We start from the raw sequence: 17,272 nt of genomic DNA, 5'->3' as shown, positions 1-17,272 counted from the left end.
GTCGACTAACACCCAGGTGAACAGGGAAAATGCCTGGAACTAGTGCTCATATTGGTGAATTTAGAGCCAGCAAAGGTTGGTTTGAGAGATTTAAGAATCGTAGTGGCATACACAGTGTGATAAGGCATGTTCTGGAAGAAAATACCAAACAGGACCTACAGTACTCAGGAGGAAAAGGCACTCCCAGGACACAGTGTCTCATCGGTCATTGCTGCATCTTCAATAAAGGTAAGTGTCATTTATTCTTCATTTAGTAGAGTAGTACATGCACAATATATATTGTGCATGTACTACTCTACTATTGTGCATGTATCCTTCTCTTTGTGTGTAGGAAAATGTATATTTCATGTGGTAAAATTTTTTTTTTCATACTTTTGGGTGTCTTGCACGGATTAATTTGATTTCCATTATTTCTTATGGGGAAAATTCATTCGCATACCGAACATTTCGCATAACAACCAGCCCTCTTGCACGGATTAAGGTCGCTATGCGGGGGTCCACTGTAATAATAATCTCTTGGGCGCATTAATGTCGCATATTACGTTAATATAGACATTTCCCTTAATCTATCTATGATATTTTTTCAAAATTATATAAGAAACACATTATGTAACACACAAACATGATACATGCACCCACAGTATAAAAATTTATACAAATATATATGAGATGTTTACCAAACGGTTTGTAGAAGTGTCGGAAGAATTACGTTTTCTCTAGCCCGTCACCTGTTACTAGGGATAACTGTAGAAAAATATTCCTTTCGTATGCCTTCACTTTATAGCTATAATTCTGTACTAACTTGTACACAGTGTAAGAGTATTTGTTTCGTGATTTAATTATTATAATAATAATAATAAAAATATTATAAGGTAAAAGTTTCACAAACTCTTACAAATGTACATGAATGAACTAAAACTGGACACGTATTAATACCGTCTATTTTGCCTGACCGAGTGATCGTCCACAACCTGTTCAGTTTGTTTGTTTACGCTGTCTGAGCTCGGTGTATCATTAAATGTTGTATATTACGTTAATATACACATTTTCATTAATCCATCCGTGATATTTTTTTCAAAATTATATAATAAACACGATACATAACATAAATACATAACATATGTGTAGAGAACCTAGGATAACCCAAAAAAGTCAGAGTGACTTACTTCCATTGCCTTCACTCAGAGCATCATTTCTTCTCAAAATGATGTTACATGAGAATGGGAGTGTTCTTCTTTATTTATTCTACCGTATCAATGTAGAGACAACCTGTACACAATGTAACTTGTACACAAACCAGACGTGTACACTTTGTTTACAAAACTTACCTTCGCCTGGTTTGTTTACATAACTCTGCGCCTGTCCTCTCTCATGCACTCATTCTTTCTCTCTGGTATGGTAGCCTGGCTGACTACCATACATACCACACTTGATTTTTTACAATAAATACTACTCATCTCACCCTATATTTTAAGGTAAGTAATGAGTGAACTGTATATACATTTTATCGCTCTGGGATGCTTAAATATCATAGAATAGTATGTGTGGGTGGGGTGGCCTGGTATGGTAGCCTGGCTGACTACCATACATACCACACTTGATATTTTACAATAAATACTACTCATCTCACCCTATATTTTAAGGTAAGTAATGAGTGAACTGTATATACATATTATCGCTCTGGGATGCTTAAATATCATAGAATAGTATGTGTGGGTGGGGTGGCCTGGTATGGTAGCCTGGCTGACTACCATACATACCACACTTGATTTCTTACAATAAATACTACTTGTCTCACCCTAGATTAAGACTATAAATATTTTAAGGTAAGTAATGAGTGCACTATGTGTGTATTGTACTTTTTTATTGTTTTTTGATGCCTGGTTCTATTGCTAACATAATATATGTTAGTGTAAACTTGTTATCTAGTGTTTGTATGCATTTGTAAATGGAAAAAAAGGGTGTTCCACTTTACGGCGGTTTCCGCTTTACGGCGGTAGCCTGGAACCTAACCCGCCGTATAAGTGGGGCCCTCCTGTATAGCCGTCCTGTTCCTCTTCTGGTTAGTGTGACTTTGTAAATGGTCCAAGTCGGACCGAAACGTCGTCGTAAGCTTCTCTCTTTTATGTGCGGGTTATTTGTGTATGATCTGATACGTAATATAACTGTATCAAAGACGACACACTCAGATCACAACATAATAGACGTACAGACATGTATGCACAGGGCTCCTGACCAGCAAAATTTCAATAACAAAAACATACAATGGGAACAAATCAACTATGTCTTAAATGAAATAAGCTGGAAAGATATCCTAAACAACACGGATCCGAACCTTTGCCTAGAAAAAATTAACTCCGTGGTTCTTGAGATCTGCTCAAGGCACATTCCATTAAGAAAAAGAGAGGATGTAAACTAGAAAGACGTTCCTCATACATACGAAGGTGAAGCCACAGACATGCTGAAAGGGGCCAATACATCTGAAATACGAAGGGAGGCACTGGTCAATGAAATTGAAAATATGCAACTTAAGCTGAAGGAATCTTACAGGAGACAAGAATTGCAGGAAGAACTAAATGCCATAAAGGAAATTGAAAAAACTCAAAATATTTCTTCTCTTATGCCAAATCTAAGGGAAAAACAACATCCAGCATTGGGCCCCTGCTTAGGTGAGATGGGACATGCACAGATGGCAGCCAAGAAATGAGTGGGATACTCAAGTCCCAATATGACTCAGTGTTCAGCGAGCCGCTGCCCAGACTAAGGGTCGACAATCCAAATGAATTCTTTATGAACGAGACCCAAAATTTGGTCATCTCTAAAATTTCTAATATTATCCTAACACCACAAGACTTTGAAAAGGCAATAAATAACATGCCCATACATTGCCCCAGGCCCAGCCTCATGGAACTCCATGTTTATCAAGAACTGCAAGAAGCCCCTGTAGTATGCCTTAAGCATTCTTTGGAGAGGGAGCATGGACACTGGGGTCATCCCACACTCACTAAAAACAACAAACATAGCCCTACTCTACAAAGGTAGCAATAAAGCAATTGCAAAGAACTACAGCCCAATAGTACTAACATCCCATATCATAAAAATCTTTGAAAAGGTTCTAGGAAGCAAGATCGCAAACTGCCTAGATACCCATCAATTACACAACCCAGGGCAACATGGGTTTAGAGCAGGTCACTCCCGTCTGTCCCAGCTACTGGACCACTATGCCAAGGTCCTGGATGCTGCAGAGGATAAACAAAATACAGATGTAGTATACACAGACTTTGCAAAAGCTGTCGACAAGTGTGACCATGGTGTAATAGCGCACACAACACGTGATAAAGGAATAACAGGAAGAGTTGGTAGATGAATCTGTAACTTCCTGACAAACAGAACCCAAAGAGTAATAGTAAACAGAGTAAAGTCTGAGGCAGCTACAATGAAAAGCTCTGTTCCACAAGGCACAGTACTCACTCTCATTCTATTCCTCATATCTGACATAGACAGAGATGTAAGCCACAGCTCTGTGTCTTCCTTTGCAGATGACACCCGGATTGCCATGATAGTGGCCTCCATCAAAGACACCGCAAGACTCCAAGCGGACATCAACCAAATCTTCAAATGGGCCACTCAAAACAATATGAAGTTCAATGAAGAGAAATTTCAACTACTCAGATATGGAAAACTTGAGGAAATTAGAACTATATCAAGGTATACAACAAATTCTGACCATATAATAAAGTGAAAAAGTAATGGGAAGGACCTGGGAGTGATAATGTCAGAGGATCTTGCCTTCAAAAAATGTATCTACTGGATAATGGATAATGGATAATGAGAACCTTCAAAACTAGGGACACCAAACCCATGATGATTCGTTTCAAATCGCTTGTTTTCTCTAGGCTGGAATACTGCTGTACACTAACTGCCTCCTTCAAGGCAGGCGAAATTGCTGACCTAGAGAGTGTATAAAGAACTTTCACAGCACACATAAGTATGATAAGGCACCTAAATTACTGGGAATGGTTGAAGGCCCTTGATTTGTATTCCCTGGAATGCAGGCGAGCAAGATACATGATAATGTACACTTGGAAAATCCTAGATGGATTATTACCAAACTTGCATACAAAAATCACTCCCTATGAAAGCAAAAGACTCGACAGGAGTTGCAACATTTCCCCAATGAAGAGCAGGGGTGCCATGAGTACACAGAGACAATGCAATAAGTGTCCAGGGTCCAAGACTATTCAACTGCCTCCCATCATACATGTGGGGGATTACCAATAGACCCCTAGTCAGTGCCTGACCAGACAGGCTGTGGTTCATACATCAGTTTGTGTGCAGCCAGCAGTAACAGCCAGGTTGATCAGACCCCGATCCACCACGAAGCCTGGTCTCAGAATGAGCATGGGGGCACTGACCCCCCTAACCCTCTCCAGGTATACTCTGTTCGTAACAGTTTTGTTGGAGTGGTTCTTCTCAAAGAAATCCTGGCACTCGTTCCATTTTTCTATGACAGCTTTCATCACATCATTTTTAATCTCCTCCCTTTCTCTTTCTTTATCCAATGACTGTTCCTCAGTGAGCACCTTATGCTGCTCATTCTGGAGTTCAGCGAGTTCATCCATTGTCAGCTCCTCCTCATGATCCTCAACCAGTTCCTTGATGTTGTCCCTGTCGACTACAAGATCTATGCTCTTGCCCAAGGACACGATCTCCTCCACAACAGAGGTCTCAAATCCTTTGAGATCTTATTCAGGAATGCATTCAGGCCAAAGTTTCTTCCATGCTGAATTCAAGGTCCAGTACGTGATGCCTTCCCAAGCTTTGTCGATGAGGCTGATGCAATGCACAACGTTGAAATGGTTCTACCAGAAATCCTTCAGTGTCAAAGACGTCTCCTTCATCACATTAAAACACCTGGTGAAGAGTCCCTTAGTGTACAGCTTCTAGAAGTTGGAGATCACTTGCTAGTCCATGGGCTGCAGAAGAGGAGTCATGTTGGGGGGAGGAACTCGAACTTAATGAAGTCATACTCAATGTCCATACCATCAACCAAACTTGGAGGGTGTGCCGGTGCATTGTCCATCAGAAGAAGGCTCCTTTCAGGCAGAAGATTGTTGGCAAGATATTTCTTAGCAGCAGGAACAAAAGACTCATGCACCCATTCTAAAAACAAGCTCATGACCCAACCCTTCATATTTGCCCTCTACATCATGGGCAGTCTGGCCTTGCTCACACTGTGCTGCTTGAATGTACGAGGATTCTCGAACTGGTAGATGACCATATTACCACTCTTCATTTGCTCAAAGGCCATGGTTAATTGCAAAAGGAATTAAAAAAAACATGAAATAAAACACAAGGAGTTCACAGCGAATGAATGCACATCTGACTGAGACTGACTAAAAGGCGAGGTGTACACAAACAACAGGAAGTGGGGAAAATTGTCACATGGAAAAAAAATGGAGCAGAATGTGAAAATTGGTGTGGCTGCGTTTGTTCGGCACCCGCTTATGTGTTCCTGGCTAGATGCAAAAATTTGGCGAGTTTTTTGGTTGTGAACAGATTTGATCATGTTCAGAAGCATTCGTAACCCGAGGTTCCATTGCATATTTATTTCTGAATTGTTTCAACTGCACAGTAGGCTTCATCAGTCAAATACAGAGGTGACTAAATAAAAAGACAGCAGAAACAATGGAGAGGTAAAGATGACCATCAATACTGATGTACTTTTGAGGTGGTCAGACCCTCAGCCTTGAGAAGTGTTCAACTTTATAGTCTTAAACAATGTGAAGCTGAAGCATGAGAACGTAGCATATTATACTGCCAAGGGTGAGGAACAGAAAATGTAGATGACATCACAGAAGGCAGGGCCCATCAGTACAGTACAGTAGTAGTAAGAACATAAAAATTAAAGAGCTCTGCTTATTATATTGCCTCACTTTAGGCAGTATAATAGGTTCCATTCTCATGCTTCAGCTTCACATTGTTTAAGACTATGTAGCTGAGCATTTCTCAACACTGAGTCTAACCACCTGAGAAGTACTTCTCAACAGTCTAACCACCTGAGAAGTACTTCTCAACAGTCTAACCACCTGAGAAGTACTTCTCAACAGTCTAACCACCTGAGAAGTACTTCTCAACAGTCTAACCACCTGAGAAGTACTTCTCAACAGTCTAACCACCTGAGAAGTACTTCTCAACAGTCTAACCACCTGAGAAGTACTTCTCAACAGTCTAACCACCTGAGAAGTACTTCTCAACAGTCTAACCACCTGAGAAGTACTTCTCAACAGTCTAACCACCTGAGAAGTACTTCTCAACAGTCTAACCACCTGAGAAGTACTTCTCAACAGTCTAACCACCTGAGAAGTACTTCTCAACAGTCTAACCACCTGAGAAGTACTTCTCAACAGTCTAACCACCTGAGAAGTACTTCTCAACAGTCTAACCACCTGAGAAGTACTTCTCAACAGTCTAACCACCTGAGAAGTACTTCTCAACAGTCTAACCACCTGAGAAGTACTTCTCAACAGTCTAACCACCTGAGAAGTACTTCTCAACAGTCTAACCACCTGAGAAGTACTTCTCAACAGTCTAACCACCTGAGAAGTACTTCTCAACAGTCTAACCACCTGAGAAGTACTTCTCAACAGTCTAACCACCTGAGAAGTACTTCTCAACAGTCTAACCACCTGAGAAGTACTTCTCAACAGTCTAACCACCTGAGAAGTACTTCTCAACAGTCTAACCACCTGAGAAGTACTTCTCAACAGTCTAACCACCTGAGAAGTACTTCTCAACAGTCTAACCACCTGAGAAGTACTTCTCAACAGTCTAACCACCTGAGAAGTACTTCTCAACAGTCTAACCACCTGAGAAGTACTTCTCAACAGTCTAACCACCTGAGAAGTACTTCTCAACAGTCTAACCACCTGAGAAGTACTTCTCAACAGTCTAACCACCTGAGAAGTACTTCTCAACAGTCTAACCACCTGAGAAGTACTTCTCAACAGTCTAACCACCTGAGAAGTACTTCTCAACAGTCTAACCACCTGAGAAGTACTTCTCAACAGTCTAACCACCTGAGAAGTACTTCTCAACAGTCTAACCACCTGAGAAGTACTTCTCAACAGTCTAACCACCTGAGAAGTACTTCTCAACAGTCTAACCACCTGAGAAGTACTTCTCAACAGTCTAACCACCTGAGAAGTACTTCTCAACAGTCTAACCACCTGAGAAGTACTTCTCAACAGTCTAACCACCTGAGAAGTACTTCTCAACAGTCTAACCACCTGAGAAGTACTTCTCAACAGTCTAACCACCTGAGAAGTACTTCAAGACTGATGGAGTAATCACATCAACTTTACCTCTCCACAGCTTCTGCATATTTAGTTACCTTCATATTCACTGGAAGAAGCTTACTGTGTATGTGAAATGTTTTGTAAATAAAGATACAGTGGAACCTCTACTTGCGAGTTTACTATGTTCCATGACCTTGCTCGCAACTGGATTTGCTCGTTTGCAGAGTCAATTTTCCTCATTTAAATTAACTGAAATGCAATTAATCCGTTCCAGTGGAATTCTGTACTTCAATAATTTCGCTAATATCAACTCTAAGGTTTATTTATCTATCTCACTTCATCTAATATGACATAACAAACAACATAAATAACAGAAACCTGATATATACTCTAGAATGAATAAAATATGTCATTCATATAGTGGTATGGGCGGTGTCGGCGGCCGACGAGTTTGTCTGGAGACAGGACAACATACTCCTTGAATATTTCGCTATCATTAACTCTATGGCTCATTTATCTATCACAGCTCTAATATGAAATAATAAACAATATAAATCACAGAGAAATCTGATATATACAGTGGAACCTCTACTTGCGAGCGTGTCCACATGCGAGTTTTTCCAAATACGAGCTGTCGATGGGTCGATTTTTTGCTTCCATACGCGAGCAAAATTTCCACAAGCGAGTAGACCTCAAGGCAGGTTCCTTGACACTGGTGAGGGGCTCTTGCTCTTGATCTCGGGAATTGTATCTCATTTGTTTGTTGGACTATCTTATTGAAACTTGGGCAATGTATGATGGAAAGATGCTTCTTAACGTACACCAAAAATGAAAGAAATCTAAGCATAAATAATGGAGTTCACTTCTCAGCAATTAGCCACCCCCTTTGCAGTAATTTCAAATGGTTTTATGGTTGTATTCTCATTTTTTTGGTCTCATTTGATAGAATGGAGATATATTACAGAAATAGATATGATTTTAATTGCTTTCATGACAAAAAGTGCCTTGAAATAGAGCTCAACCTAGGAGAAATGGTCCATTGCTAGGCTGTTTCAGAGTAAACAAATGACATCACTGTCCATTCCAATATGCAGTCGTGAATGGGTTGACATTATTTATACAATTATTGCAATAAGGAATAACAGTAAATCTTATATTTTTTGTGTGAATAAAAATTACAAAATTATTTATATAATAATAATATGTATAATAATATGTACAATAATAATACGTATAATAATATGTATAATAATAATACATATAATAATAATAGTATAATAATATAATACAATAATAATCATAATAATAATGTATAATAATAATACATATATAATAATAATGTACTACATATAATAATTATAATAATAGATGGCTTCAAAAGGCCGTAACTAGATGGCAGTGTTTACCACAACAAAGAGGGAGCGGTTGTGGCCACCTCCACCTGTTACATAATGACATATTTTATTCATTCTAGAGTATATAGCATGTTTCTATGTTATTTATATTGTTTCTTATGTCATATTAGATGAACTGTCATATACAAATAGTAAGCCGTATAGATGATATTAGCGAAATTATTCATGAAGTATTTTGCCCGGTCTCCAGACAAACTCTCGTCCACCGCCCATACCACTACATGAATGACATATTTTATTTATTTTAGAGTATATATCAGGTTTCTATGTTATTTATATTGTTTATTATGTCATATTAGATGAAGTGAGATAGATAAATAAGCCCTAGAGTTGATATTAGCAAAATTATTGAAGTACAGAATTCCACTGGAACGGATTAATTGCGCTTCAGTTAATTTAAATGAAGAAAATTGACTCTGCAAACGAGCAAATCCAGTTGCGAGCAAGGTCATGGAACGGATTAAACTCACAAGTAGAGGTTCCACTGTACTCTAGAATGAATGAAATATGTCATTCATGTAGTGGTGTGGGCGGTGTCGGCGGCCGACGAGAGTTTGTCTGGAGACAGGACAACATACTCCTTGAATATTTCGCTATCATCAACTCTACGGCTTATTTATCTATCAAAGTTCGTCTAATATGAAATAATAAACAATATAAATCACATAGAAACCTGATCTATACTCTAGAATGAATAAAATATGTCATTAAGTAACAGGTGGAGGCAGCTACAACCACTCCCTCTTCGTTGTGGTAAACACTGCCATCTAGTGATGGCCTTTTGAAACCGTCTATTATTATAATTATTATATGAAGTACATTATTATTATATATGTATTGTTATTATGCATATTATATTAATACTGTATTATTATACTATTATTATTATACATATTATTAGTATACATATTATTATTATACATATTATTATTATTATTATATAAATAATTTGTAACTTTTATTCACACAAAAAATGTAATATTTACTGTTATTCCTTATTGCAATAATTGTATAAATAATGTCAACCCATTCACGACTGCATATTGGAATGGACAGTGACGTCATTTGTTTACTCTGAAACAGCCAAGCAATGGACCATTTCTCCTAGGTTGAGCTCAATTTCAAGGTACTTTTTGTTGTGAAAGCAATCAAAATCATATCTATTTCTGTAATATATCTTCCATTCTATCAAATGAGACCAAAAAAAATAAGAATACAACCATAAAACCCATACGAAAATACTGCTAAGGGATGGCTAATTGCTGAGAAGTGAACTCCATTATTTATGCTTAGATTTCTTTCATTTTTGGTGTACGTTAAGAAGCATCTTTCCATCATACATTGCCCAAGTTTCAATAAGATAGTCCAACAAACAAATGAGATACAATTCCCGAGATCAAGAGCAAGAGCCCCTCACCAGTGTCAAGGAACCTGCCTTGAGGTCTACTCGCTTGTGGAAATTTTGCTCGCATATGGAAGCAAAAAATCGACCCATCGACTGCTCGTATTTGGAAAAACTCACACGTGGATATGCTTGCAAGTAGAGGTTCCACTGTACTTCACTTTTTGCACATTTCTTACTAATCTGCTTGTAAGTATTGCTCACCATTATTATAATGAGAACCATGAATACACATGAAAGTAGGATTCCTTCTTACCTCAGTGTGTGTAGGTAGGGAAAGTGCATGTCGACTCAACCATTTGCTTGGAGCCCAGAGTATTAACTGGCACAGTGTTGCTGCAATGTTCACACTTGGACGCTGTAAAAGAAAATAAATAATTTACAGTCCATCTAAAATTATCGGTTCACATTATATAACCTTTTTATTATTCAACAGTCTATATTATTAGGATAACTCCAATCATAGTTTAAATCATACATCTATCAACAGCTTTCTCCTTTCCTAAATTACACAACAATACATTAACCCTTTCAAAGTAGTGACCCTCGTAATTAAAAGTCCTGCCAGTATCACGGCTAAAACATGGATGTATTTTGGCTGCTGAGCAATCTGAGGATAGTATCTCCATATTTCATAATCTCATTAGTGACTTTACTCCTCCCTAGTGTCTCACAATATACTCAACTCACACCAATTTTGAGTTAGGACGAAAAAATACAATTCTAGTGGGAAGAAGCATATAAGCTAGTGGGTGGGAGCGTGCAAGCTAGTGGGTGTGAACGTGCAAGCTAGTGGGTGGGAGTGTGTGAGCTAGTGGGTGGGAGTGTGTAAACTAATGAGTGGGAGTGTGAGAGCTAGTGGGTGGGAGTGTGTGAGCTAGTGGGTGGGAGTGTGTGAGCTAGTGGGTGGGAGTGTGTGAGCTAGTGGGTGGGTGTGTGAGAGCTAGTGGGTGAGTGTGTGCGAGCTAGTGGGTGGGAGTGTGTGAGCTAGTGGGTGGGAGTGTGTGAGAAGGGTGGGTGGGTGTGTGAGAGCTAGTGGGTGAGAGTGTGTGAGCTAGTGGGTAGGAGTGTGTGAGCTAGTGGATGGGAGTGTGTCAGCTAGTGAGTACAAGTACTAGCCACAGCCACCCACCACCCTCATTACTGCCCAAAACATATACTCACCCAACTAGTCACCCCCAACCCACACTAAGCCACTGACAATGCCACTCACACAGTCACCATCACACTGTCTAGTTGGTTCCTGGCTCCACCCCCACACCCCTCCACCTCCCATCCCCACCCCCTCTTGCATATACCCTAACCACTCTAACCTCTCCTTTCCAATTCCCAAACAGTTGCAACAAGTAGGACAACCAAATAATAAAGCAGCTCTATCTGCTAGCAGAGGTGTGGTTCCAGGATCTTTGACTGATGTCCATCACCACATCGACTTACAATTACATCAATATTGTTTTTACAATATTAAGACCTATAAAAAGTTTGACTGGCCCTTTTGGGGGTCTAATGAAAGTAACACCTTTTTTTTCATATGTTCTTCACTTCAGTTTGCACACATTTTCAATCTGACACAGTTTTCAAGAACATGACTACTGTTATTTGATGGCCAACTGTAACATCTATCAAAATCAAGCTCATGGAGTTCTTGAATCCTTGAGTCACGTGATGGTGTGTACTGTGTTCATGTGTGTGTGAGAGAAATTACACAAGTAGTCCTGACAACTGTGAGATACAGTGCTAATTTTACAAATTTTAAAGAATATGCAATATTAATATTTTAAATGTATCAGCAACTTTTCATCAATACTGATAACGATACCACAAAAAGAGCTACTACCCACCGATATTAGTACTATGGCACACCCCCAGTAGGCAGGGTCTTGTATGGAAGTGTTTCCTTGCAAATGGTGTGCAAACAAGATCTCTTGCACACCTAGTTATGCAACGTTCCCACATAATGCCTTGCTATGAAAATGCTACCTGTCACCTTAGCTGTGTATGTCAAGTCCTCTCCTCATTTTCCCACCTCACCAAAATGTATATTTAAGTAAATGTTTTGGATTTTTCTACAGACATGACAGAGCTAATTACTGAGCAAAACATCGTTTAAAATAATGGCTTATTATGCAAAAAATGTTTTTTTTTTTTTCACAAACATTTTCATGTCTTGTATTAATTCTTTGCTCAGCTAATGGAGTTGAAAAGTGAGCATAAAGTCTTAATGTAAATAATATAAAATATTTAAATTTATTTCCATGGGGAAGGTAACAGAATTCTTCCTTCGAAAGCCATGCCTGTCGTAAGTGGAGACTAAAATGCCAGGAGCAAGGGACTAGAACCCCTTCTGTATAAATTACTAAACTTAAAAAAATGACTAAACTTGAAAAAAAAAAATAAAATTCATGTTATGGCAGGTATAAAACACAATTAACAGATTAACCTAATACTATACCCTACTTATTGATGTGATTCATAAATGGAACCTGTCAATACCATTCTCTACTTACTGTAAATCACTGACACAATTTTCATTATGCAATATCACTAGCATACAGTACTATAATTGATCAACCTACTACTAGGCCTAAATTTTTGAATTACTGAATCAAACTTCTGTCAGCTGTACTTCCTTTCTTCCTACTTCCAATGTCATATACTAATAGTACATCTGTGCCATCTTTTTCATTTTTTTTTATTATCACACTGGCCAATTCCCACCTAGGCAGGGTGGCCCAAAAAAGAAAAACTTTCACCATCATTCACTCCATCACTGTCTTGCCAGAAGGGTGCTTTACACTACAGTTTTTAAACTGCAACATTAACACCCCTCCTTCAGAGTGCAGGCACTGTACTTCCCATCTCCAGGACTCAAGTCCGGCCTGCCGGTTTCCCTGAACCCCTTCATAAATGTTACTTTGCTCACACTCCAACAGCACGTCAAGTATTAAAAACCATTTGTCTCCATTCACTCCTATCAAACACGCTCACGCATGCCTGCTGGAAGTCCAAACCCCTCGCACACAAAACCTCCTTTACCCCCTCCCTCCAACCTTTCCTAGGCCGACCCCTACCCCGCCTTCCTTCCACTACAGACTGATACACTCTTGAAGTCACTCTGTTTCGCTCCATTCTCTCTACATGTCCGAACCACCTCAACAACCCTTCCTCAGCCCTCTGGACAACAGTTTTGGTAATCCCGCACCTCCTCCTAACTTCCAAACTACGAATTCTCTGCATTATATTCACACCACACATTGCCCTCAGACATGACATCTCCACTGCCTCCAGCCTTCTCCTCGCTGCAACATTCATCACCCATGCTTCACACCCATATAAGAGCGTTGGTAAAACTATACTCTCATACATTCTCCTCTTTGCCTCCAAGGACAAAGTTCTTTGTCTCCACAGACTCCTAAGTGCACCACTCACCCTTTTCCCCTCATCAATTCTATGATTCACCTCATCTTTCATAGACCCATCCGCTGACACGTCCACTCCCAAATATCTGAATACATTCACCTCCTCCATACTCTCTCCCTCCAATCTGATATCCAATCTTTCATCACCTAATCTTTTTATCCTCATAACCTTACTCTTACCTGTATTCACTTTTAATTTTCTTCTTTTGCACACCCAACCAAATTCATCCATCAATCTCTGCAACTTCTCTTCAGAATCTCCCAAGAGCACAGTGTCATCAGCAAAGAGCAGCTGTGACAACTCCCACTTTGTGTGTGATTCTTTATCTTTTAACTCCGCGCCTTTTGCCAAGACCCTCGCATTTACTTTTCTTACAACCCCATCTATAAATATATTAAACAACCATGGTGACATCACACATCCTTGTCTAAGGCCTACTTTTACTGGGAAATAATTTCCCTCTTTCCTACATACTCTAACTTGAGCCTCACTATCCTTGTAAAAACTCTTCACTGCTTTCAGTAACCTACCTCCTACACCATACACCTGCAACATCTGCCACATTGCCCCCCTATCCACCCTGTCATACGCCTTTTCCAAATCCATAAATGCCACAAAGACCTCTTTAGCCTTATCTAAATACTGTTCACTTATATGTTTCACTGTAAACACCTGGTCCACACACCCCCTACCTTTCCTAAAGCCTCCTTGTTCATCTGCTATCCTATTCTCCGTCTTATTCTTAATTCTTTCAATAATACCTCTACCATACACTTTACCAGGTATACTCAACAGACTTCTCCCCCTATAATTTTTGCACTCTCTTTTGTCCCCTTTGCCTTTATACAAAGGAACTATGCATGCTCTCTGCCAATCCCTAGGTACTTTACCCTCTTCCATACATTTATTAAATAATTGCACCAACCACTCCAAAACTATATCCCCACCTGCTTTTAATATTTCTATCTTTATCCCATCAATCCCGGCTGCCTTACCCCCTTTCATTTTACCTACTGCCTCACGAACTTCCCCCACACTCACAACTGGCTCTTCCTCACACCTACAAGATGTTATTCCTCCTTGCCCTATACACGAAATCACAGCTTCCCTATCTTCATCAACATTTAACAATTCCTCAAAATATTCCCTCCATCTTCCCAATACCCCTAACTCTCCATTTAATAACTCTCCTCTTCTATTTTTAACTGACAAATCCATTTGTTCTCTAAGCTTCCTTAACTTGTTAATCTCACTCCAAAACTTTTCATATGTTACATTATTCTCTAAAGCAATTACTAAAGAACATTTAGCTATTTCTGTAGATTAATCAGTCATTAAATCGTTAAAGAGGTATACATACATTTCTGGGATTGCGTCGTAAAAGGTCATGAATCAAGTGCTTCACTGAAGCTGGAACACATTTTGGTAAACGAGGCAACTGAGACTCTCTGTAAGTAGCAGAGTCCAAATACTTCTGTTTACTTCCTGATGTGTTCTGATGGGTAGAACAAAATGGATTTTCTAGTCCATAAATCTCATAAGCAAGAGCTCCAACTGCCCAAAGATCTGAGAGAGTAAAGTTCACAGATCGTAAGAGGCCAGGTGTAGCCGTTTTAACCTGTAGAAAAAAGGGTATATGTTATACATTTGTCACTTATGAACTGAATTACAAATTTAAATATGATAATCTCTCACTTTGAACAAGGAATCTGTTCCCAGAAAGTCAGAACAAACCTAGTTTACCAGAGTTAAAAGACCTCAATACTCTTTTTTCATAATGTAGAAATGATAGGCCTGAAGACATAGCTGTATTTTGGAAAAGTATCCTATAAATGCTAGTTGCAATCAATATTAAGCAAAGCCTTCACAAGAAAATATGCATCTTGTTGAGACAAAAACTCTGAGCCATAGTTAAACTAAACAATTTTTCAACCTAACCTTTGAGTCATGGAAAACCTTAGTGACCCAGAGCATTATCCCCCAACTGTGTCCTACTGTATTATTTAATTTTAATTTGTAACCTAACCTAGCATTCCACCTACAAAAGAAATTACTGCAAAAAATAAAAATTTAAAAATACAGGTCTGCCATCACAAATCCGGCAATCAGTTATTCGGCACTAATTTTGGCTAGCATAATTTCAAATTTCCAGGGTCGCCACACCAACCTGCTGGTACTGTTTGGTAGTGCTACTTGCTGCACAAGTCATTCCAATTTCTCTTTCTCCATTTATTGTTATAACCTGCTTACTTTTACCCCTAGCCATGGTTCCAATGAATAAAAGAAATGCTTCTCATTATGTAAAGCACCTACACAGTACATTATCCATTAAAGATAAGGTGACTTTGAAGCCACTGTCGGTTGCCATGAGCTCAGTCTCATGAAGCAGGAGAAAATGCTTTATTATTACACTAATATCAACACTACAGCTTATTTGCCTCTCACAACTGATCTAATATGACATAATAAGCAATATAAATAACATAAAACATGTTAAATACTTTGGAATAAATAATATTTGTCATAACACCGAGCAGTTCGATGGAGGTACGAAGAGGATATGGTATACAAATACCATTCTCCTATCCCTGTCTTGGTGGCTTATATTAGAGAAAATGGAGTGTAGCACAGGGCTAACTGTGATATACACTCATACTGCACCATAAACATGAAACGAAAGTTATTTTCTCTATGTAGATTATCACACACAGCAGCATATGTGTAGAGAACCTAGGATAAACCAAAAAAGTCAATGTGGCTTATTTTTAGTACCTGGCTTGGGTTAGCCATATATGATTTTTTTATAAATATTCGATTCCCAGCCAGGGTAGAAACATTAGGCGCGTTTCTTTACACCTGTTGTCTATGTTTACCCATCAGTAAATGGGTACCTGGGTGTTAGCCGACTGGTGTGGGTGTTATCCTGGGACACTGACCTAATTTTCTTGAAATACTCTGCATAACAAGTGGCTTTCTATATAGTAGTATGTCACTGATGTCAGCTATGTCTGTATCCCATGTACATGTAGTAAATATATTATCATTATATTATTATTATTTTCTCAGTTGTTTGTTGGGTTATCTTATTCAAACTTGGGCAATGTATGATGGAAAGATACTTCTTAACGTACACCAAAAAATGAAAGAAATCAGACCATAAATAGCGGAGTTCACTTCTCAGCCATTAGCGGCCGCTTAGCGGTATATTTTTGTATGTTTTTATGGTTATATTCTCATTCTTTCGGTCTCATTTGATAGAATAAAAGATATATTACAGAAATAGATATGATTTTGATTGCTTTCATGACGAAAAGTACCTTGAAATTGCGCTCACAGTAGCGAAAATGTTCTATTCTTTAGCGAAACTCAAGAGTAAACAAATGACGTCACCGTCCAATACCTGTCCGCCTGCCAGTCCAATACGCAGTCAAGAATGGGCTGACATTATTTATACAATTATTATAATAATGCAGTAGTCTGCATAACAGTAAATCTTCTATTTTTTTGCCAATAAAAATTCCAAATGGTAAGCAAGAGTAATATAAGAGGGGCCTGGAGCCATGACTAATGAACAGAGAAAATGTTATTTTAGTACCAGGAATGTCTGCATTGTTTATTCTGGATCCTATTTTGAAATTGGCATCTGTTGAAATTGGCCAAACTGCCAATTTCTGACCACTTTATTGGGTAGTTGAAATAAGTGAATGGGCGGTTTCTTGTAATCAGTTGACTGACTA

At 38.8% G+C, this 17,272-nt stretch overlaps 1 protein-coding gene across 2 annotated transcripts in view; it reads right to left on the bottom strand.

Moving 5' to 3' along the window:
- Pink1 (PTEN-induced putative kinase 1) overlaps positions 1–17,272 on the bottom strand; it is a 263,559-nt gene that overhangs the window by 90,142 nt on the left and 156,145 nt on the right. For both annotated transcript variants that reach the window (XM_070097991.1, XM_070097992.1), the window contains exons 9-10: positions 14,896–15,153; positions 10,372–10,473 (exon numbers count right to left, since the gene is read on the bottom strand). In XM_070097991.1, coding sequence (XP_069954092.1) covers positions 10,372–10,473; positions 14,896–15,153 — 360 coding nt within the window. The remainder of the gene's footprint in view (positions 1–10,371; positions 10,474–14,895; positions 15,154–17,272) is intronic.

This window comes from Cherax quadricarinatus, chromosome 60 (assembly GCF_038502225.1).
Source record: "Cherax quadricarinatus isolate ZL_2023a chromosome 60, ASM3850222v1, whole genome shotgun sequence".
Taxonomy (NCBI): Eukaryota; Metazoa; Arthropoda; class Malacostraca; order Decapoda; family Parastacidae; genus Cherax; species Cherax quadricarinatus.
This window is presented reverse-complemented; position numbering and strand designations above follow the sequence as displayed.